The 25,149-nt window shown below is 43.2% G+C and overlaps 1 protein-coding gene across 1 annotated transcript in view; it reads right to left on the bottom strand.

The window, feature by feature from the left end:
- SNX29 (sorting nexin 29) overlaps positions 1-25,149 on the bottom strand; it is a gene marked incomplete at its 5' end in the record, with an annotated part of 446,683 nt that overhangs the window by 116,611 nt on the left and 304,923 nt on the right. Inside the window, one exon of the mRNA XM_025206427.1 lies at positions 13,017-13,154. Within this exon, the coding sequence (XP_025062212.1) occupies positions 13,017-13,154 (138 nt within the window). The remainder of the gene's footprint in view (positions 1-13,016; positions 13,155-25,149) is intronic.

The raw sequence follows: 25,149 nt of genomic DNA, 5'->3' as shown, positions 1-25,149 counted from the left end.
GGGCCTTTGTTTTTACAACACTTCGTATAATCCAAGAACAGCCACAATTAGCCACAGCCTCGTATCACCAGCTCTCCCCCTCCACACCGCTTTTACAGCACTTTCCAATAGTCCCACAACCAGGTCTAAACATCTGTTCCCTGGGAACCAGGCTGGCTTGCTCCAAGACCACTGACCCTAAAGTGGGCAAACCATATAAGGTTACAATAAAGAACTCAATTACTTGTAGATCAGTAATGCAGTGTAACGCCCTTAAGAGTGATGAAAACATCACTCCCTTATAACCTTAATTCTGTTTTCAAATGATTTTATTTACATACTGCCAAACAACTTTCCATTTGCTGATTAAGATAGGAAAGCAAAACAAAACAAACAATATAAAACACGTTTAACCTAAATGCTGTCATTTTCATATACTTACAATTAAGAGCTTTGTTCTCTATGTTCAGTTCCAAAGAATGTGCTGAGGAACTGGTACTTCCAGGTATTTTATCCTAAAAGGACATCTAAAATAACCTCACTTTTTAGGCTTTTAAAAAATCACGCAACCCCCCAGACACTAATTAAAGATAGCAATATTTACAGGGATATAAAAATACTGCAATAAATTGGGGCTTGTTCTGCACCAATCCTACAGTTGCATGGTTACCTATGCCTTTAATGGGAACAAGAACTATGCCTTTAATGGGAACAAGAATGAGCTTCAGGTGCCTCAAGCAGCTGGTGGTCACTAATGTAATTCAAATAAATTATCTTACAGACATGCAGGCCAGTGAATAACTGCTAGCTTAACAATTAGTTAAAATCTAGTTTCAGGGATCTCTCCAATAAGTGACTATAGAATAAGCTGCTGTAGTGGAGGGTGCTGCAGTGGGGTATATCACTATAGTGAGAATGCGCTGAAGAAAAGGTGCATAGATCTTGATTATTTGGAGTAAAATTGATGGATGAGTACTGCATTTTACATTTGCTCTTGAATAGTAAAGTTATCTTAGATCTTGATAGCATTCTTTCCAGCTACTTGGAGAGTCAAGGCAAAGTCATTCTCTATCAATCTTAAAGAAATGCTGTGTGTTCTTTACAGATTAGGTAACAGCAGAGTAGCAGATATCATGTAGTTAAGTCAGCATTCAGTATGAAAGCATCTTACTCAGTTTCCACACATTCAGGCAATTGTTGAATTTACATCGCCAGTGGAAAACAGAGTGGTTTCTATATTGATATGTCCTTCATTGAGAAACTATAATCTGCCCTTGCAAGTGGGACAGACCTATTTAGCTGTTAGGTTTTTAAATCAGGGCTGTCTGACTGGTGGCCAATGAAGAATTAAGCTGCAATCCCTGGGTTCCTGCCCAGGTGCCACTCCCTGCCCTATTGCTCTGGCTGCAACAACAGCTAGAGTCTCTGGGGTCACCCTAGCAACCCTGGCTGCCTCTTCTTGCTTCCCCACCATGGGGAGAAGTGCAACAGGCACCATAGGGAGTCTAGGGCAAGTATGGGGCCATGCTTGGAGAGGGACTGCACCCACATGGTGCAATTGTGAGGAGAGGCCCTGTGCAATGGTGTCGTGGGTGCCCATGAGGGTGCACACTGTAACGGAGAGGTGTGGAGGTAGGGAGCTTAGAAGTTGGACAGTGTTTAAATGTGTATACTCTGCTGTACATAATGAAAAAACAAGGCTATTTGTCCATAAGGTATCTTCTTTCCTCTTCTCTCTATTTACCTCTTCATGCTACTTTCTGACTATGTGAACTTCATATTTTTGTCCTAATTCCAACTGGCATATTTTGGTTATAGCATGATAATTTAAAGAGTAGCATGATGTTAAAGCCAAATTCTAATCTTAAACATGAGTTGTGCAGAAATCATGAATTCGGATCAGAATAAAATTTTATCCCATTTCAAATAAAAAAATGGAAGGAGTAAGTATACAGAAAACATATTAACCATACCAAAAAGAATGCCATATTCTGAATCTTACTGTTTTACAAATGATAAGTATGTTTGCTTCTCAACTAGAATCATAGGAAGAAGGACTGGAAGGGACCTGTAAGATCATGAAGTCTGGTCCCCTGCCATGGGCAGGAAAGTAATTGGGCTCAAATGAGCTCAATGAGGTATTTGTCCAGCCTCCTTTTAAAGACTGCCAGAGAGGGTGACTATGCCACCTCTACTGGAAGTTTGTTCTAGATTCGAGTTACCCATACGGAAAAGAAGTTTTTCCTTATATCCAGCTGAAACTTTTCCTCAACTAGCTTGTGTCCATTGATCAGCATCTTCAGCATCTTCCCGGGGTGGGGAAGGGGAGGGCTTTTCTGGAAAGTTGTTCTCCTAGATCCTGGTGTTCTCCCTTGACATATTTGTAGGCAGTTATCAAGTCACCTCTCAGCCTTCTTTTGCTCAGGGTGAATAAACCCAGATCCCAAAGTCTCTCCTCATAGGGCCTGTCCCCCAGGCCCTTGATCATGTGGTGGCCCTTCTCTGCACCCTTTTGAACTTGTTGTAAGGTTACAGATGCCTGATTTCCTGGAATTTTTCTCTATTTTTGCTTAGTTGGAACATTACTTCCTGCTTCCCCCCCATTTTCTTTATGACAAATGTTTGGGACTGTCTGTATTTGAATCTGTATAATTTACATTTGTATCATTCATCCCATTGCAACAGGAGGAAAAGTGAGCAGCCCCGTCCTTTTCTACTTAACTGTCATTTAGTCAAGTTCTTTTTGCTCCTGTATTCTGTAAAGAAACAGACTATACCATATCTTATGACTCGCATTGGGAGTTTTGGACCTATATGAAAGAATAGTTAGCACTGTCCTCTTTGCAGAAAGCAGACCCTAAGTGCTCTTGAGTTTCTATTAATCTGTAAGAGACAACTAACCAGAAAACAAAGTAACGGCCCAACAATTTCAGGAGGATCAGAGAAGAAAATCCTGTTGAAAATGGCTGTAAAGCATTTCCCTTCTGACAGGAAAAAATATTCTCTCATAAATATTACACAGCATACAGGCATTTTTTGCTGATACTTGTCATGTATTAAATATTTAGGGAGGAAAATTAATTGTTTTAATTGTTTACGTGACTTCACATGTTATCTTTATAAAAGTATGAGATACAATTTCAAAAAGATGATAAGAACTATTTCTTTTTCTAAGCTTCACACTTGGACTATCTAAATAGTAGAGTCTGTGGTTTCTCTCCCTCTTTGGATAGTATATGTTCAACAGACTCTTCAAATGGCTGTAAATTTAATAGTTCTTCTAGAATGGGTGGGCAAAATACAGCCTGCGGGCTGGATCTGGCCCGCGAGGCCATTCTATCCGGTCCGCGAAGCCCCTAAAAAGATGTAGAAAATTAATATTTCGCTGCCCTTGGATCCTGTCAAAAATGACAGGAACCAAGCGCAGTAGGACCCAGGGGAAGCCCGGTGGGCTCCAACAGCAGCGGGGCCCACCCGGCCCCACACCCCAGGCAGGGTTTCTGGGCTGGGAGCATGTGGCTGCCCTGGTGTGGGAAGCTCAGGTAAGTGGGGGCGGGGGGGAACACCCCAGGCAGGGAAGGAGAACGGGGTGAGGAAGCAGCCCCTCCCCACCCACACCTGGTGCCTCATGCTGTAGCTGCTTGCAGCCCATGTGGGGCTGCCTGTGCCCACTCCGGACAGCCCCATGCAGGCTGCAAGCGCCTGCAGTGCGGGGCACCGGGCGTGGAGCGAGGGAGGGGCCGCTTACCCCCCATGCTCAGCTTTACCCTGGGCTCCTTCCCCGAGTGGAGAAAAGTGGCCCTTCACCCGCCCCATGACCGGCACCCCGCACTGCAGCCCATGCAGGACTGTCCAGAGCAGGCACAGGCAGCCTCAGGCAGGCTGTGATACGCTGCAGCACGGGGCACCAGGCACGGGGCGGGGAGGGGCTGCTTTCTCCCCCCCTGCACTCAGCACCACCTTATGACCCACCCCATTGCCAGGCTGGCAGTGGGGTGGGTTACAAGCTGGTGCTGAGCATGGGGAAAAGTGGCCCCTTGCCTGCCTCATGGCCAACACCCCGCACTGCAGCCACCTGCAGCCCGCATGAGGCTGCCTGTGCCTGCTCTGAACAGCCCCGCGTGGGCTGCAAGCACCTGCAGCAGGGAGCATTGGCCATGGGGTGGGTGAAGGGCCACTTTTCCCCATGCTCAGCACCAGCTTCTTCCCTGCTGGCGAGCACGGGGTCGGGGCTGTGTGCTGCCCCCCACCTGTACCACGGGGCTGGGGAGCACTGGGTGTGAGTGGGCGGGGAGCCAGTGGGAGCACAGAACCTGCACCGGTGTCCCAGGGCCAGTGCCAGTGGGGCCCAGAGCAGGGTGGCAGGAGCTCTCTGGAGCCAAGCCAACTGCCTACTCCCTGCTGGTGCAGCCCAGCCTGGCTCCACAGACCCCTGCCGGCCTGTACCCCGCTCTGGGCCCCACTGGGGCTGGCCCTGGGACATTGGTCCCAAGACATTGGGACATTGGTCCCAAGATGGTGGCCAGGGGGCAGGGCACCTGTCAAGGGCTGGGGCACCTGTCATGCAGCCCTCGACAGCCTGCCAAAACTGGGTAAGTGACCCTCCGCCCTAAATAACTGCCCGCCCCTGTTCTAGAATGCAGCTGTCATGGGCGGTATTAGTTGCAAAAGAAGAGGCAATCTCTATTCTCTTGCCACAGACACTAGAGGTGCACCGATATATTGGTCCATATTGTATCAACAACCATAAAAGGAAAATTGACATTATCGGCAATTGGCTTTTTTTGACCAGCGTAGCAGACCATATCACTTAAAACATGCCGCATGCATGCACGCAGCCACAGCATGAACACAGTCAGGAATGCAGCCTGGCAGCTTGGAGAGCAGCGTCTGGTTGGCAAGCCCATGGTGGGGAAGGGGCGTGGGGGTGGCAGATTGAGCCCCATGGTGTGGGAGGGAGTGGGGCTGGGACTAGGGCAGGGGAAGGCACTGCCCAGCTGGGGCAGGGCAGGGTGTGGGATGGAGCCACAGGCAGCTTGTCTGGGGGAACAGGGGGCGGGGAGGGAAGGGAAGTAGGTTGGCTTCCTGCCACTGCATGCACCACTGAGGGAGGCATGGGGCCATGTGCCCTCCAGATTTGTGCATGGGGTGCAAGTGGGTTGCCTGCTGTGGGCTCAGGGCCAGGAGGCTGAACCAGTCTGTTTCTGGCAGGGAGGCTGGGCTGGGGCTGCGCTTGGGGTGGGTGGCAGCAGGGCAGCCTGTGCGCCTTCCCCACTCCCTTCCTCACTGCAGGGGCCTGGATCTGATCCCCCCACACCCCTTCCCCTCCACGGACTTATCTGCCAGACGCTACTCTCCAAGCTGCCAGGCTGCATATCAGCTAACGGATCAGTATCGACCAATATGGCTAGTTAATAATTGGCCATTGGTATTGGCCAAAAAAACTTTACTGGTGCACCCCTAACAGACACCCTTTAACCTCAGGTTAGATCTCTAACTCGATTTTAGGGCACAAAAGATAACATTATTAAGTTGGAGATTTTCAGTGAGTAGCTTCACTCATAGGTGCAGTGGAGTTACACTAATGAAGATGGAAGGTCACAAAGGCATGGAACATCCTTGCCAGATTTATGGCTAATGGGATCAGGTCCAGGTTTTCCAGTCAGTGCGTACTTTGTATAATGGTCTATTTGACACCTGGTAATATTGGTAACAGTACCATCTGACACCAGTAGAACAGTGGTGGCATTCATTTTGGACAGCTCTTGGAGCTCTTAACCCCTGGATTGCCCACACATTAACTCGTTTAAGGCTGGGGCAAGAAGTTACACATAAACCTGTTTAAGTGATCAGAAACCAGTTTAAATCTATAAGAGAACAGAAGGTTATGTTTAAAACTTTAATAGAACAGAAGATTTGGCCATTTTGAAAGCAGTATATGCTTTCAAAATGGCCCAAACTGGTTTAAGATAAACCTGGTTGGGTGTAGTTATCAGACTTAATTGATTTAGGTCAAACCAATTTAAGGAACTTCCTAGACCCTTTCCTGGTTTAAATTAACTCACAGTCCCCCAGCATCCCAGGATGTTGTGCAGCCCTGGGCTGGGCTGGGCTGGGCTGGGCTGGGCTGGGCTGGGCTGGGCTGGGCTGGGCTGGGCTGGGCTGTCTGCTCCAGAGGAGCAGGGTTGGCCCCTCCCATCTGCTCCATAGCCAGAGCACTATCACTGCTCAGGCTGGCTGAGAAGGGGGTGCAGCTGAGGGTGGGAAACCCTGCTCAGAACTGTAGCTGGGGTCTGCCTGGCAGGGGCACAGCAGCCCCTGCCAGGCTTTTCCCAGCTCGGGGACAGGGGTGTGGCTAGACCCCAGCCAGCATGCTGAGATGGAGGGGAGGGAAGGGGGTTTAAACCCCTGCCCTCCCTTCCCCTCTCCCACCAGCATGGGATCCCAACCAGAGTCTGCCTGGCAGGGTGGAAGCAGCCTCTGCCAGGCTTTGTCCCAACCCCCTGGTTTAAAGCTCCCTCCCTCGCCCCACTTTGCCTCACGCTGCTGGGGGTGGGGGTGGGGCTGGCCACACCCCGGCCCCACCACTTCAGCAGGGAGCAGGGGGAAAAGCCCTGGCAGACCCCGGGTGGTCAGCAGGCAGTCCCCATGCCAATGGGAGAGCAGAGGGAGGCGGGATTAAGCCCTCCTCCCTCCCTTTGCCTCATCATACCAGCCAGGGGCAGGGGTCTGGCCACATCCCCCATCCCCTCACTTGAGCAGTCAATGGGGAAAAGCCTGGCAGGGGCTGCTTCCTCCCTTCCCCTCCAGGCACACCCCAGCTGGGGACATGCACGCCAGGGTGCAGGTTTAAACCCCTCCCCAATCATACTCAGTGGCCTGCCAGGGCCTGACCATGCCCCCCTCCTCCCCCCCTCAGCTCGAGCAGAGAGGGGAGAAAAGCCTGGAGGACTTCTCTCCCAGCTTCCCTCCAGCCTTCTGGCCACTGCTGAAGGGAAGGGAGGATTTGCTCTAGCGCCCCCTCCCCTGCCCCCCAGCTTCTAACTTGAGCCACTGCAGGCATGTGGCTGCATTTCCAGAATCAAAAGTGAATATTTATTCACTTATTTCTTGGTTCGATCTATGCAGTTTAGACTAACCACCAAAGACTGAACAAGCTTGGGCTTTTTGAATGTCTGTACTTAGCCTAGGTGGTTTAAAGCACTTGTTATGCCTCTCAAAGTTATTCCACTCCAAGGCAGAATTATCTCTGATCTGCACAACCCAGTTACTGTTCCATTAATGTGTGGCCACTCCCCACAGATGTAAAACTCAAGCTGAAGCCTTTCAGTTCTCAGAATGCAACAGCCCACCCCACCCTCCTCTTCTGTGGGCTCTCATACCCCTGGCTGCTTAGTGGAATGGCCCAGGGACTGGAGCCACAGCTTTTCTATTTCCTCCAGCCTCCAGCCCCCCAGTCCAGGAATCATGGCCCATGGCATCTTTCTCCATCATCACTGAGTCTGTCTGAGCATGTGGCCACTGCTGGACCCCTGCCAAGCCCTGGGGAATGGAGCAGAGTGTGGCCAGCCCCAGAGTCCCCCTTGAATTTGGACTCTGGCAAGTCCCAAACTCAAGCTCCACAGCTCCAGCAGTGCCCTGCTCCATGCACCTGATCCACATGCAGTCTGGCAAGAGTTGACAGCAGCTGCTGTGGGGTGGGGGACAGCCTGCTGTCAGGGAAGCTGCTGCTCCAGGGTGCAGGTGAATCCAGGCTACAGGCAGTGGCAGAGCCCCCTGCCCATGTAGGTCCAGGAGCCAGCTGTGGGCAGACTCCGTTCCCAGCTGCAGATTGAAGCGAACATGGGAAGGAGCTGGCTGCACCGGTCACTGCTGACAGCCCCTGGCTGCCTTTGCTGCTGCCACCAGCTTTCTGGGGCCACTGCCTGGTTCTCCTCCTGTCCCACGGGTGTGCATGCATTTGCCCCAGACACTGCTGGGATGCCTTCACTGGGCCTGGGGGCACCAAAGAGGGATGAGGGCCAGGGTGGATGCAGGAGAGAGCTGAGAGGAATGGGTGGGAAGTGGGGGAAGAGCCCCCCTCAGGCTAAAGTTGCCTGGGCCCTGGGAACAGCCTGATGTATGTGCGTAGCTGAAAGACATGCCTGGATGTGTGTGACAGCGAGCCTGGAGCAGGTGAGTTCTAGGATCCAGGTGAGTAGCCAACTCCCTGTGCAGACCTCCACCGACTCCCTCAGCCTTGCTCTTGAGCAACTCTGCCGCCAACTCCCTCCCCTTCCCTCTCCGCCCCACAGTCTAGAACACAGCTGCTGATGTGGTGGGAGAGAGATTGGTGAAGCATAGAGAATCATAGACAAGTAGGGCTGGAAAGAACCCCTCTGCTCACCAGGCCTCTAGTGGCAAGTCACAGCTGTGCAGATACAAGAAGGTTTCTAGACAACTAGGTGTGACAGCTCCCAAGTCCAACCTAGCACTAAGTTGATCAACATTTGTGTGGCTCAAAGTACAATGTGTAACAAGGCCCTGTCTACACCACAGAACTATTGTTTGTATAAGCTCATTAAGAATGCATTAATAACAAATCCCCAAAGAAGCTTACCATAATTTAAAACGCATCATTTCTTCTACAAATTTAACTAGTAGAAGCTCATTCCACATATGTTTACTGCACTTTCTCCTTATTCTCTGAAAGAGAAAGTAGCCAGATGGACTTGCAGTGAAATAGTCCACACACTGTGAAGCTGTAACACTAACTCATGTCTTTATCTGGGCAAGCAAATGGATCCACATGTTCAATTGTTAAGAAAATGTAGTATATACACATTACAGATACTTCGCCATACTAGTATAATCTTTCCTAATTAGAAGCTTCTCACTTGAAGATTCTTGGAAACAACTCAACATCCCTGCAACTATCTAATGATTAAGGTGTTGTTGTCTTAAAGTGCCCATCTGTGCCCCTTTAAACTTTAAACATTCTCCTGGCATTACAAAAGCTGTAGCTATCCCTTGCTATTAATTAAGCATGTTACAAATTAATTTTATTTTGAGAATATTCTCATTTGGCATACCAATTTATGAAGTAACCAAATGTGTTTATAATTGCTCTCAATTGCTTTTCATCTCCTAGATGCAAGACTTTAATCTCAAAATGTGTTTGTAGGTGCTAAACAAATCACCTAGGTACAAAACCCTGTGTGTTCCCTCTCCTAGCTAATTTTTACAAATCTGCTATGAAGACAAACAATTTAACAAGTCTGTAAATTAGCACTACTAAACTTCATACATTCTGTTTCCACTGATCTCTTACACAGGACATAATCTTAACTCTTCCATGGCAGAACCCAGGCTCAGTTATATTTTTTACTACTGGCACGGAGAGGCAGGATCTAGAGAACAAATGCAGGGATATGGGCAAGGCAGAGTTTGGATTACAGCAAAAGCTAGCAAGAGCAAGGCAAAGCTCCTGAATCCAATGTTAGCCTAAGAGGCCCAAGCCCCAGAAGCAGATAGCTGGGGTTGTCCAGTCTTTGCTGTGTCAGCTGAGGAGAAAGCATTACCGTCACTTCTCATTCTGTCTACATGCATAACTTCTCATTTTCTATCCTCTGGTAAGCCCAGCTACTCAGTCTTAGAGTGGAATGGTAGGGACATTATTTGGTCCCAAGCTGGAGCTGCATTTTTAAATTTTTGGGACTCCAAACCCACTGAGATCTTAGCACGATCTACAATGTCTGCAAACATCTGCAAAAACCTAGCTTTTACTAGTTTTAAATGACTTAATATAATGAATCTGTGGTTATGATATTCTCCTTTGGTAGCTATAACAACAGACATCATCACTGATAAATATGCCAGTATCAAGATAGTGTTAGAAGGTGGATCATATATAAAGGCATAAATGTCCTTTGGCATGCTTTGTTCAGTTTGTTTTAATCATTTGGTTTGTGTTCTGTGATAGGTTTAACTTTTCATTTTAAATATTCAAAATAGGCTAATGGTAGAATATATGTGCTAGAATCCAAAGAAGAACAAAATCCCTAAATTAAAAGGAAATGAATCTTGTTGAGTCTCAGGTTGATGATTTCAATTTTCAATGATCTGTTACAGCTCATTTTAAGATTACAGAAGTGATGTAAAACACAAGTGTTTTGACTGGGTTTAGCTCTTTCAGCTTTTTACACATGAAGAGGAAAACAATTCTTTCTCACAAAGCCGGTCACAGTTCCTGGAGAAATGATGCTAACATGAAAGTAAGGAAAGTGTATTGTTTATTGCTGTTATAGATAAGACAGGAAATTCTGGTTACTGACTCCTGAACTCATTTTGTGTATTGTAGAGTTTAAGTAAAAGTATTTAATGGGTTTAGGATCAAAATATTTTTGGTAAAGATGTTAATTGCTTAATCAGTACTAAAGAGAAAAATAAAGCGTTCTTCCCTTCAGCTCTACTAAAGCTGCCATTCAAAAAGCTTTTCAGGCTTAGTATTTCTTAAGCCCACAGAAAAAACGAAATACACTTTTTTTATCCCCTAATCAATTAGTATGTTTTACTCTTCAATTTTACAGAGTTAAACATTATAAATTGGGATCAAAGGGGATGACTGTGCACTGGTATATTAGCTACTTAAATTATTTTGCATCCATAAATTACAGAATCATAAAAATATGTCCTTCATCCCCTGAGCCTGCAAAGGACACAAGCTGTAATATTCAACTCTCCTTAATAATAATGTGAAGTCAAGAATTCCCCAAATTTCCTCTGGGCAAAAGCCAAAGCATTATACAGAAGTAATGCTATATAAGAAAGAAATAGGATCAAAGAACAATTAACATTAAAGTCTGTGACAGCTTTACCAATAGTAGCACTCTTCTGCTATTCCTAAAAAGATAACAGTTGTAGAAAAATATTTAATTCTTTAATAACTAAAAGAAGCTACCAAGTTACACTATACATTAGATTAGTTAGGTAAATGGGAATGTACAAGCCATTTGGTAACCACAACATTAAGGAGAGCACATGAAGTTCCAAATATGCATTCTAGTGAGAATTAATATTGTGATGCAAACAGAACAAGTAAGCTCTTTTAAAAATTAGTATTATAGTGAGTGGATATATTTTAATAGGCCACACTGGGCACATTTACACATGAAATTAGTGTGCCTAAATAAACTCCAGCACAGTTTGTACCGGAGTTTATTGCCCCCAGGAGCATCATATCCATGTGTGCCCAGGACCACAACATATTGAGCTGCGGCGGGGCAGCATCAGTTGGCAGGGGCCCATGGGGCCAGCCTGCCAGCTCAGGGCTGCTCCAACCTGGCTTAACATGCTGCAAAGAGGCTGGCTGGTGCATGATGGTGCTACAGGTAGCCTCCGCACTGCAGTCCCCTTGTAACCCAGCCAGCCCCGGTCACCGTCTACACATGCGTTGCAGCACAATAAATAACTCTGCTATAAGGCAGTACTTGTGTTGGGCAGTACTAGACTACAGTGGAGCTAATTAATACACTATGACCTAATAGCGCCAAACATGTAAAGTGACGCTTTACTGCAGAGCTTAGTCCACTCCACAGTAAAGTGCAACTGTAGATGCGCTTTGTATACATGAAATAGTACTTCTGATCTGAAGGATAATTCATTAAAGAAAGCCTCTTGGAGGTAGAATGTACTAATAGTGGTGAAATGAAAAACTTTACAGTTTCCAAAAGAAAGAGTTTCCAGAAAGATAAAATAAATGGCTAGACCTACTCAGACTGTAACACTTACAAGAATGCTTTGAAGAGTCGAGGAAGTGGAAGGAAATATCTAAGATACTTACATGGCCCCGCTCTCAGAGTATCTGTACATCTCAGAGCCCTTACTTCACTTACTCTTGCAAAACCTCTCTCACGTAAAGCTATACCAGACGCGGAACTAGACACTATAGGCCCTGATTTTTTAAAGTGTGTGAATAACGACTTTACAAAGACAAAGTTACCTTTTAAAGTCACACAAAATATGTAGAATGCGCATAATCATTTATAGTATGAAGAACATTTATAATTTACATTGATGGTTCAGGAATGGTTTTATATCCCCCAAAATAAGGACAAAAGTCCATACTAGTGATAGTGATGAGCATCTTGTCATTGTCCTAGTTACCTGATGGGTTTTCTTGAGGATTATTCTTATTAGGACTACATGGATTATTGCATAGTGCATATAACTGGAGATTGAGGTATTTCAATAAAACTTGCAGCTTTGACCTTAAATCCAATTCGGAAATTTGAATATTAAAAAAAAAAAACCCTCACCAGGGACTATGCCAACTGCATAGGACAATCTGAATTTTCAATCTGTAATTAATTTACCTAGTATGACCCCTGATAATATTGAGAAACTGGCTAGCTTGAGTTCTATTACAAATATATGTGTTAAGAGAAAATCCTAAATGAAAAGTGACCAGTATTAAGTTTGTATTTTCCTCTAATATTTACATATCAACCTCAGTAGTAAGATAAATTGAAGATCCATAATTGCTTCATTTTTAAACTGAAATATTTACTTACACTGCATATAACAATAGGCCCATAACACCTTAGATACAGGTCTCTGAAAATCTAACCTATGATCCCTACATATCTGTAAAGCAATATAAATCGTTCTTTGTTTTGCTAAATAGACACACTAACTCTTGTTAAGAGAAATCTATTAAAGGATAATTATGAAGCATCATTTGAATTACTTCATAAAAAATAAGTTTTGGGGGAGATTTTTTTTTTGGTAGGTTGAGTAACTGGACCACCAAGAAGAAAACAGATCAGACAATCATTCCCTATGCCCTTCAACATATTGTTTGTCCTTTAATTGGGAAAAAATGTTTTCTCATGAAGTGCAGAATACAATCTATACCTTCATTAAGTAAAATAACTTACCTGTGCTCATGTTATATTTTGGAAGGTAAGGTTAAATTTCCAATTACATTTTTCATTCTAATAAATTCAGGAAATTTTCACAATAACAAATCTTGAGATTGCGATTTCCTTTTCAAGTACCTTGTTTCCAATTGCCTTTTTTGGTGGGAAGTTAAAAGTCCTCACTTGGTATTTATTCTGTAATTTGTGATGTAAGCTTCTGAATTCTGCATATCTTCGATACACATTCCATTCATCATCTTTTATCCTGATATATACCTGCCAGAAGGTAGATACAAAAGATATTTTAAATTCAACTATTACATTCTTTTTGTCACTATTTTATTAAATGAAGTACACATATACACACACGCAATTTTCACATTTGTGTCATAACAATAGAATCATAGAAAATTAGGGCTCAAAGGGACCTCAAGAGGTCATGTAGTCCAACCCCCTGCTCAAATCAGGACCATCCCCAACTAAATTGTTCTAGACAGGGCTTTGCCAAGTTGGCTCTTCAACACCCCCCAAGGATGGAGATTCCACCAGCTCTCTAGGTAACCTATTCCAGTGCTTCACCACCCTCCTAGTGAGAAAGTTTTTCCTAATATCTTATTAAACCTCCCTTGTTGCAACTTGAGACCATTGCTCCTTGTTCTGTCATCTGTCACCACTGAGAATAGTCTAGTTACATCCTCTTTGGAACTACACTTCAGGTAGTTAAATGCTGCTATCAAATCCCCACTCAGTCTTCTCTTCTGCAGACTAAATAAACCCAGTTCCCTCAGCCTCTCCTCATAAGTTGTGTGCCCCAGCCCCCGAACCATTTTCATTGCTCTCCACTGGACTCTCTCCAATTTGTCCACATCCTTTCTATAATGGGGGGCCCAAAACTGGACACAGTACTCCAGACGTGGCCTCACCAGTGCAGAATAGAATGGAATACTAATGCACCCAGTATGCTGCTAGCCTTCTTGAAAACAAGGGCACACTGATGACTCATACTGGAAGTTGTTGAATTTTAGATCCACAAATATATCTTTTACTCAATACAGTCATTACATTTGCTGGTTTTATTTTACAGGTCATCAATCTAATTCTATTTTATTAAAATTAGTGATAACCTTAGGTGCCGAGTACCCAGGGGCCCAAGGGCCCTGATCACCCTTGGGAAGAGGGTAGGGCAACCACCCACCTTTAATTGGGCAGGACAATCCAGTCCTGAAATGGGAACATCAAGTCTCAGTCCTGGGCTGCAAGACTCCAGGACACCATTTGTCCTGGATTCCCAGTACCGTGCAGGGATCCGGGTTTTTTGTTCACTGCAGAAAAATGCGGGAAATGGCAGGTTTCTCCTTGCAGGCTGTCAGAGTTCCAGCCTGCTAGGGGCTGCTGGGAGTGGGACGCAGGGGGTGCCACATGCAGCTATGTGCATATACACATGCACATGACCAGGAACACAGCCCCAGGCAGCAGAGAAGAGCAGCTCCCCCAGCTACCTGCAGGTAAATTTGGGGGGGGGGCAGATTTAGGCCCCCATGGTGAGGGGGGAAGTGGGGCAGGGGCTGGGGGCACTGCCTAGCCAGAGCAGTGCATGGAGCCCAGGGTCAGGGTGGGGAGTGAGACAGAGACATGAGCAGCTTGTCCAGGGTGTGGGGGCATGGGGCTGTTCCCTGTTGCCCACCCAGCACCAGCAGGGGCAGTAGCATGGAGCTGTGTCCCCCACTACTGCTGGGTGGGCAGGGGGTGCCTTGCTATGGTGGCGCAGCCAGTGCAGGGCTCCCAGGGGGAGGGCAGCAGGGTGGGGGGTCTTGAGCTCACAGTGGGCAGCCCACATCCGCCACCACCCCCCGCACTGGCTCTGCTCAGCTCTGGTCCAGCCATGCTGCTGGTGGGAGGAAGGAGGGGGCATCATTTTAGCTTCCCCTACTTGCAACAATAAGAATCCATGCCTACAGTAATGACATACTAACATTCATTATCGCAATACATTTTGAGTGTAATTTTGTGATAACTATTAATGCTTTCTGTTTCCATGGTTCCCAGGAAGTTCTCCTGGCCAGTGTATAAAGGAAAAAATAAAGGGAAAAGTCTGATTTCTATCTAGTCAGTAGAGTGTTCCAACTTCATGTATGGACTGGTAGTTATTGTTACTACATTACTAACTTTATTTATTAAACTTACACTAAAAGAAGCCACACACCCTTTGCAAAACAACTGTCTTTTTTAAAGACATCAAAGTAAATTAGAAATAAAATATTATTTGCAAAACAACAAAAAAACTTCTCCTCTTGTAGATAATGTAAAGTACAATTGACATGTAATTTAATGTATCTGGCTTTTTTTTTCTTTTTTGGTTTTGTTTGGTTTTGTTTTTCATGGAAGTACTACAATAATGTACTATTTATTGGCATTCTCTTGGAGATGAAAAGCCCACAGCAAACAAAAAAAAAATCATCATAAGAAATCCTAGATTTCATTAATGGTTCTGGAATAATTTTTCATTTAGGAAAGAAGGCTTGTACCTTTACAGATGGGACAGACAATTCATGGCTCCAAAACCCAGAAACACCACAGTGAACTCAGAGCTTGACACAACATTCAGAGGAGAACCACTATCTTCTATTGTCTGACTTTGGGGATAGGCAGGTGTAACAACTGCATAGCTAATAAACAACACCAAAATAAGTTGTTATAATGGAAGTGCTACATCTGCCTCATTCTACAGTGATACTGATGTAGCAAAATTCCTTCCACTTCAACCAGTTCATCTGGTGTCAAAGCTACTGTTATTCAGCTAACCTGTACAGCTATAGCATAAGCAGATTTAACAGTTTTATAACAGCTGAAATGTGCTCCTAAAGAAAGCTTCCCTTCCCTTCTTATAGCAGCTAACATGTACTTTTGTCCAGCCCTCTGTATTATTCCAGCCCCAGCAGTTCAGGAACAGTTTTACCAGTGGCTTTCTTTCTGCAGCATCTATGCCTTCTTATTTTTACCCCAAATTTTCTAATGTTAATAAACATGGGTACCTTAAATTATATGCTGGGGCAGGTTAGGACTGATGACACAAGTCTTCTTTGACTAAACCCAGCAATTTTTAAAGAGTTTCCAGATTACCAAAAGGATGATAATGTGAAAAAACAAAAGCAATACTAATGGTCCTATAAAACAAAGAATGAACAAAAAAGAAATACCCCCCACCCCCAAATAAAAATAAGCAGGAAAAAGCCAAAGCCCAAATATTCAAACTTGGTTGCCTAAAATACCTTTTCAAATCCACACTGAGGTACCTATTTAATTGACTGGATTTTCAATGTTGCTGAGCAGTATTAAGCACTGATTATTTAGATGCCTAAATTTGGGGGGAGGGAGGACCTATGAGATGTGTGTAAGTAATCACAAACCACCACATTAAATATGATGATTATACAAGAATACTGGGTGTTATATTAAGTGATGGAACTATAGGGGTTTAGGCCTCAGTTCAACCAGATAATTAAACTGTTCCCTTGAAGGCAATGAGACATTTGATACATTATGCAAAGTATTTAAAAAAAAATACTTTTGACTGCTTATCCATCCCGCAAGTAATATACTGTGCTTAAAAACATATTAATTCAACATATAACTACACTTCATGTTTTCCAGGATTCTGATAAAACTAAAAATGTCTAAATTATTTTAATGTAGTTATTTAATATGGAATTCCTAATTTCACTACTGAAGTACAGAGAAAATTGTAATTTGGTGAATCATGCAGTTCAATGTTACCTATTAAGCTGTAACCTGTAGTTAAGTAATTAAGGAGTCCAATACACTGTAATTGAAATTTTTAAACATTGCAAAAACATAGATTCACTTCTTTTATAAATTACTAAAGGATTTCTTGCTGTTCTTTCAAGTACATAGTTATTGATTTCTTTGAGATTGTAAAGTGTGAAGAACCAAGAGCTCTGTGCCATATTGAATTTATTGACAATCATATAATAGAGTCTGAAAGGGCATATTAAAGTTTCTGCTTTGGTACGAGCATTTAAAGCTTTACTATCTCAACAGGGAATACTATTAACAAGCCAAGATATTTCAAGACAGTTAATCCCAACTCACTTGGGAAATCAAACAAAATAAGTCCTAAATGTTAAAAAGGTCGGATAATCCTGGTTTAGTTTAGTCATATGAAAACATAAACAGCTACTCTTGTAGGAATAAAACACAGATCACAGAACCAACACAGAAGAATGAAGAACAAAATGTCTGTCTTCGTAGGTGATGTTCTATTATATACCCCAAATCAAGCAACTCAAAGCAAAGGTTGAAAACTTGACCTTATTAAGTCAGTAACACCCTGCCATTGACTTTAATGGGACCATAATTTCCTGCATAGTCTTTAATAAAGGGACTCATCTAAATTTGTCATTACCAAATAAACAAATCTAAGATGAAAGCTATAATGAATTAGTGGCTCTCAAGTCATAAGTATAGTAGGAGAGGTTCCAATATCTTAGAATATTAATTATTTCAAATAATAAAATATACATAAATTCACTTGAACCAAATTAAAATATGGGAAAAGAGAGAGATGATCAGCTCTCAATAACCCTTAACAGAGTAGAACATGAACCACTAAAAACCAATATCTTAAGAAGAATAACATTACTTTTTTAGTGCCTACCTGTGGATCACCTATGGATCTCCCTAAAAAAACCTTGCCTCCATTTGTGCACATAGAATATACTGGGACAGGTAATTAGCCATGCTAGTCTGAAGTCAGGCAGAAGGCAGGGTAGATCTGTACCTTTACAGACTAACTAAATCAGAGATATATACCATAAGCTTTCATAAACAAAGGGGTTAGAAGCAGACCTGCTAAATAGAAAGCGGTGATTATAGGACCAATGGTAAGGAGGAGGGGAGAAAGAAGAAGGGGGTGCTGCTGAAAGGCAAGGTGGGTAAAAGAGGAAAAAAATAAAGCAGCTAATCCACTGAGGGATTTTGGGTTTATAAAAGCTAATCCAGGTAATGGGATAAGAATCCGTAGTCTCAATTTACAGTATACTTGAACACACTCTGGTTGGTGATATCTTGTTCCACAATTTCCCATTCAAGTTTGTTTTCAAAGTTTTGTTGTCTAAGAACAACCATTCTGAGATCCGTGATGCAGTGTCCAGGGAGGTTAAAATCATCTGCCACAAGGCTTGTCTGTCTTTCTGGTAGTGATGTCAAGTCAGTGTTCATTTATTCTTATATATAGGGAATTGCCCTATCTGTCCATTGTAGACAGCAGAGGGGCACTGTAAGCAGGTGATGGTGTATATATTGGTAGAGGTGCAGATAAATGAATCTTGGATCTTACAAATTATTTGGTCCAGTAATGATGTGGTCTGTGTTGATGAGGGGGTACACAGTTGGTATCTGGGTCCAAAGCAAGATCTGGTGCATTGGTGAGAATAGTCTCCTGCTGGAGAGACACCATTTAAGGTTGGGGTAGCCTGTGAGCCATAACAAGTTTGTCACTCCCTCCCCGCTCCCCTGGCTAGCTTGAGATGGTCCTCTTTTTCTAGGAGGAGTTGTAGTTCATTAACAACATTTTAGGATTGTTTTGCAATTGTAGAAAACCCTGCTCTAGATCCTTAAGGTGTGGATCCAAGTCAGTGGGATAGGACCAGATACTGAGTTTGTTATTATGCTATCTGAGCATCACACAAGCACCCTTGTGAAGTACGGCAGCAAAAGTGGTTAGGGTGCACACCACTTCTAAGGAGAGACTGAGGGAACTGGGCTTATTTAGTCTGGAGAAGAGAAAACCTGAAGCTGGTCTGTTCTCCGTGGTGGCAGATGACAGAACAAGGAGCAATGGTCTCAAGTTGCAGCAAGGGAAGTTTAGATTAAATATTAGGAAAAGCTTTCTCTCTAGGAGAGTAGTAGTAGTAAAACACTGAAACGGGTTACCCAGTGAGGTTGTAAAATCTCCATCCTTGGAGGTTTTTAAGACCTGTATAGACAAAACCTTGACTGAGATGACCTAGTTAGGGGTGGTCCTGCTTTGAGCAGAGGGTTGGACTAGATAACCTTTTCAGGTCCTTTCCAATCCTAATTTTCTATGATTCTATGATGAAAACTTTGTCTGCCCTTAACAGACTGAGACAAAAAGAAAATAATTCACTCAGGAAGTCCAGGACAAATCTAAAACCAGGTCTCCAAATTCCTAGTCCAATGGCACTTCACATCTAAACAGGGTTTGATCAGGAGAAACTAGTCATAGGGAGGGCTATACCAGTTGTAAGAATAATACCACTTGCAGACAACAAGGAAAAAGTGGCTGTAATGCTTTAACATTAGGATTTATTTTTAGAAAGGTTTTTTTCATTATTATTTGAGGTTTATAGATCATAGAGAATCTCTAAGAACAGTCTCCAAAATATATAGGCTTATTGGAACAGTAAAGACAGAATAAGCGAGAGAAGTGATGCCCTGTACTCAGCTTGATCAGATTTCTCATCTTTTTGTCAGTGCTGCACGTAATTGATTCCAAAAATTCAGAGAAGGTCCTAGGTGTCAGGAGGCAGAATACTATTGATTTCGGTGGCAATCTTGAAATTGGAAGAAGGATAGGATGGACACATGAAACCCCCAATATGGTTAGTTGATCCCAAAGCTTCAATCAGCTGTTTAATCAACTATCAGTCAGAGACGCATCCCATTTCAGCCCTGCCCAGAGATCAAATGCAATTTAAAAAGTTGAGAACTTGCATAATTTAGTTTCCACACAGGAAAAAAATAAAAAGGGTGGGGACAACCAATTATTGGTATGGTGTGGTGGAAATGAGGAGCCGAAGCTTGAGGGTGGAAGGGAATAATAAGGGAAAGGGAATGTGTGGGACAGAGAGCCTGAGCAGGAAGGCAAGGAATGGGAGGAAAGGAGAACAATAAAGGAGCATAGAGAACCCCTACCATTAGGGAAGAGATGGAAGGCCCCAAGGGGCTTCTGAAATGGGAGGGAATGGCACAGAGGTGATTTTGGGCGGCAGAAGGAAAGGACTGGTACTAGGGTGACACTGGTGTGTGTAATGAACTAGGCCAGGGATCAGCAACGTTTTACAGCTGGTAAGGGGAGTCGGGGAGGGGGCACACAATGACCTAGCTTGGGTTGGAGGCAGGCAGGCAGAACCCAGCTGCTGCCACCACTTCTCCACACTGCTCACTACAGCCTTTGCTGCCCGGCTGCAGCACAGCACAGGCAGAGCTCCCCCTCCACTGTAGCCCCAGGGCAGTTCCTTCCCATGCCTGTCCCCCCGCCCCCCATTTGCTCCCCTCCTGCCTCCTCCCACCAGTGCCTGTTCCCCCCACTCCTGCCCTTCCTCCTGGTGCCTGCACCCCCTGGCATCTGCCCCCCCCCTTTCCCCCATCCCACTTGCCTCTCCATTGTCTCTGCTGCTGCCTCTCCTTCCCTTGCCGCCTGACCCGTCTCAGCCTCCACTTCTCCTCTGCCTCTGCTCCCCACCACCCCAGTGCCACTTATCCTCTAGCCCAGGTCTTGGCTCTAGCCCTGCTCCAGGCCAGTGCACAGAGCACATGGTTGCTGCAGCCATGCAGCAGCCGCTGCTGCTGTATAGCTGGAACAGGACCAGAGCAACCAAGTGCTCCACACCCTGGACAAGAGTGGAGCTGCTGCTGGAGGGTAAGTGGCATCTGGTGGTAGTAAGGGTGAAGAAGCAAGGGTTCCAAGGCCAAGCCTGGATAGGGACCACAGTGAGAGCCGCAGAGCAGACATCTGCTCTGCCCCCACCACCCACCCACCTTGTACTCTAATCCAAGATAAGGGACTTTTCCCCTTCCATGTTAAACTGGGAAATAAACCTTTTCTTAGATTTAAGTAAACGTGGTAGCATAGGCAGAACTAGCTTGGTTACCTGTACAGCACTGCCTTGTACTATATACCACATCTGGCTGGGGCTTCAATTGCCCTTCTTAAAGGAAGCAACACTTGATTAATTTTGCTGCTAGGCAACAACAGAATGAATGTATAGATTTCTAATATTTTCTGAAAGCATTTACTTTAATAATAAGCCTACTCTGTGCATCTTGCTATACTGTACTAAAGACAGTATATTTCTTTTCTACAAGTGTCAAGGATTCTATTATTTTTCCTTTTTTGTTTAACAAACCGCATGACCTGGAGTTACAGAGATGAGATGCTGAAGACCTGAAATATTTTTTTAAGCACATTAAAGGGTAAAAGCCATTTTTTTACCCCAGGCTTAATTTGAAGAAAGAGCAGGCACTGAAATAAAAATCATACAATGATACAAAGTACTGTCTAGTGAACCCTCAATGATCTTAAATTTGCAAAAGATTAGGAAGGTTCTCCTCTTCCTATGATTTGGACTGATGAATGGGTTCATATCTACTCAGTATCATTCCAACACAAGCACTGTTCCTCTATTTTAACACAAAACTGAAGAAATATAGATTACAAAGTGAAAGATACTTGGTGCATGAAGTTGTCTACAATACCTGACATCTCATCATACAATGACATAACAGCAAAAGCAGTACAATTCTTTGTTTGAAATAACACATGCACTGCATAACAACTGGACCAGTCCAAAACAGTACAGTACTTAATAGAGACAATCCTCTGGATTATAAATTCCAATTATTGTTTTAACCCAATATTTTACAATAAAGAAAAAATATGCAATCACTATTTATGCAGTACACAGCCTATGATAGTTACATGGCTTTTTGCTGTAGAAAGAATGAATAATGATAATATAGGACTTCCTTTTATAAAGGGAAGTATAATAATGCATTCACTCATTTCAACAAAATCTGGCCTAAACTAGTACTTTTGTTTTTTATTAAATTTTAAATGTTTCTTCCCCCGGCAATATATTTAATTTCTAACATTGCTTCTTTAGAGACCAGTTGTAGAGCTCCAGGAAGTTGGTTTATGCTAAAAAACCCAGCTGACTGCACCAGCTGAAACTGGAAAAGCAAAAGCAGGCTTCAATAGCCTGGGGAAAACTGCAGTGAAGTATGATTCAGGCTAGCAAAGTAATGCTGAAATCAATTCTTGTTAATCTATCATGAGAAAGCAGATGAATAGTATCCACAATTTGAACATTAAATATTAAACCTGTGGCTGCAGGAAGGCATTTCTTCATGGTTTATCTTGTGCATTAGCAAAGCTAAAATGGCTCAGGAATGTTACTCTTTTTTGATGCCAGTTCTAACAGAAACACAGATTTTCATTTCTCCTCATATGGATGTTCTTCAGTTTGAACTTGCTCTTTGACAGATCAGTAACTGAAGGCAACTCCTGATGAATTCGTAGGAGGCCAAATCTGTTTTAAAAGTCTAACAGCAAAGCCCAACAGCAGAGAGAGAAAGAAAAAAAAAATCTCAAAATATTGAATAATAGGGTAGTGATTTGCATATAAACTGCAGTACAGGGTCAATGAAGCAATAAACTAATACATAATACAGCATCATTTTCAAGTAATAGTTGTATTACCATGAAATTTAATAAAATGATTAATCTACAAACTTGGCCTTCCAGTCAGCTGGGTGAACTAACAAACTTGTAGCTATTGTATGTCACTAAATCAGTATTTTTTATCATCATATTCTCAAAAATTAAAAGGAGACATCAGGTTTACTGACTCCAAACTGATGTTTTTCTTTCATTCTTTGATAATTTTCATAAAAATGTGGCACAATTAAGCAAAGCAAGACTTCAAGAAGCGTTATTCAAGAAACAAGTTATATTAACACTTCATATACTAATAAAGAATGATTTGGTGTATATACAGACATTAGTGTTTCTCTCTTATTGCAGCTCTCTGCTTTAGATTTTATTTACATGATTTTATTGATATAATTATATGATAATTATAAATGATGTGTTTAAAATAGTTCTATAAATCATGATTTTTGGTATAGGAAATGTAGATTCATATCCACAACATATTCCTTATACTGTATGCAAAGAGAATATAGGTTTAACAATATAATAAAAAACATATTATAAAATAAATAATTTAAGGTGTTGATAAACTATTCTAAGTTACTTGGATACCATTGAGTTCCCACAGCTTATAAAAGTTTTTAAAATGAGTAGCAGCTGAATTTGGTGCTGTGCTATAATCAGAAGGTACATTTATTAAGATTTTGCATGGAAGTTGCAAAAATAGATTCTCTTCATCAGGTGCAAGTATACCCCCTCCATGTTTCTCCTCCCTTCTCAGTGTACTCTTCATAAAACTAGCTATGTATTTTCAATCTATTTAGAAAGCTATAATCAAAGCAACTGGAAAAAGGTGTAAATAAAGCAGAAAAACATAGCAAGAAGTAACAGAGCAGGCATTTTTCAACTCACCTTGTGGACAATGTAATTCTGTTTAGAACATAAATCCAAGGTGAATTCTCTAATGTTATCCCCAAAGTGTCACAAATAAAAATGAATGCAAATTATATTTTGACACAGCTGCAAGAATGCATTTATGGTTGTTAAGTTCCCTCTGAAAATCATCCAATTTACGAATTTCTGCAGTAATCATTTCAGAGTAATGAAAAACACACAGAACAATGGAATATTTCAGCTGTGATATGAGCAGCTTTTTGAGTCTCTTTCCAATGTTCATTTAGAAGAGACATATTAGTAATTAAAAGGAACAATCTTTATCTCAACAAAACCATATTTTCACTTACATAGAGACCACAAACATTATAATATGCTTTAATTTATATGCTTTATTTACCACTTCAACATTTTGGAGACCAAGAGGATTCATAAAAATAACCAGCACATAGGGTATGTCTGCATGACAGGATATAATGCTATACAGACTTCCCCACAACGTCAAATATAGTAAGGAAATGTACACACAAGCTTAAGCCTCATTCTACAAATGAGGACAACCTACAAGTGACAACCTCATTCTAGCAATTAAAGGAGGATTGTGGGTGGGTGACACCTAAAACATCTTTTACATGCATGCACACTGGATAGCTAAGATAATATTGGCCTATCCTGCAGCTGTTATCTAAGAAACCTCATGCTGAAGTCAATAAGACTTCCTAAAGAATGCAGGACCTGGCCTACAGTCTTTGAATGGCATAATATAAAAAAATAACTTTTGAACATTCTTCCACATAATTGCTTTCCCCTCCCATTGTAGATATACATTAAAACATTCTTTTAATATACAAGATGTCATTCAGGTGGTAATTGAAGGTATGGAGAAATGCACATTTTATCCTATAGGATCATAGGAAAGTAGGGCTGGAAGGGACCTCACAAGGTCAGCTAGCCAGGCCCCCTGCTCAAGGCAGGAACATCCCCGACTGGGATCATCCCAACTAAGTGTCTGTCTAATGAGCTCTTGAAAACTTCCAAGGATAGAGGTTCTTCAGTTTCTCCAGGTAACCTGTTTCAAAGCCTGACCATCCTTGTAGCCAAAAAGTTCCTCCTGATCTCTAACTGATCCCTGCTGCAGCTTTAGGCCACTGCTCCTAGTCCTGTTCTCTAGGTCCACAAAGAACAGTCCTTCCCCATCTTCTCTGTAAATCACCATTCAATTATCTGAAGACTGTTATCAAATCCCCGCTCTTCTCTAGACTAAATAACCCTAGTTCTTTCAGCCTTTCCTCATAAATCATGCTCTCCAGGCCTCCAATAATTTTTTCCCTTTACACTAGACTCTTTCCAATCTGTCTACATTCTTCCTGAACTGTGGGGCCCAAAACTGGACACGATAAGCCAGGTGTGGCCTCACCAGTGTGGAATATAGCAAAAGCTAGATTTGCAAGTGACATCCCAATACACTGTTGGTGGTGGTTTGCTAAATTTCATCTAAATCATTGCAGACCATTCCTCCAGTCTATACACGACATTCTGGATCCCAGACTGGCCCTCCGAAGTATCTGCAATTGCACTTAACTTGGTGTCATCCACATATTTACTAAACATGCACTCAATCCCACTGTCCAAAATATTAATAAAAATATTAAACAACTAGCCAACTACCCGTCAAGAATGATGGGGGTGGGGAACAGAGGGGGATGGAGCCCTGTCTCCCCTCCCACCCCCATCTGGGCCCATTTCCCCCCCTCTTCCCTCCTGCTGCTTGGTGTCCGGGCCCACTCCCCACTTTCCTGCCATGTTGGCAGGGGGAGGAGAGGAGGGGGCCCGGGCCCAATGAGGAGGGTGTGGGGGAGGAGAGGACCCAAGGGTGGGGAGAAGCCAGCCTGCCATGGTGGGGGG

Source organism: Alligator sinensis, unplaced genomic scaffold, assembly GCF_000455745.1.
Source record: "Alligator sinensis unplaced genomic scaffold, ASM45574v1 scaffold927_1, whole genome shotgun sequence".
NCBI lineage: Eukaryota > Metazoa > Chordata > Crocodylia > Alligatoridae > Alligator > Alligator sinensis.
The sequence above is the reverse complement of the archived record's forward strand: the minus strand, read 5'-3'. Positions and strand labels throughout refer to the sequence as shown.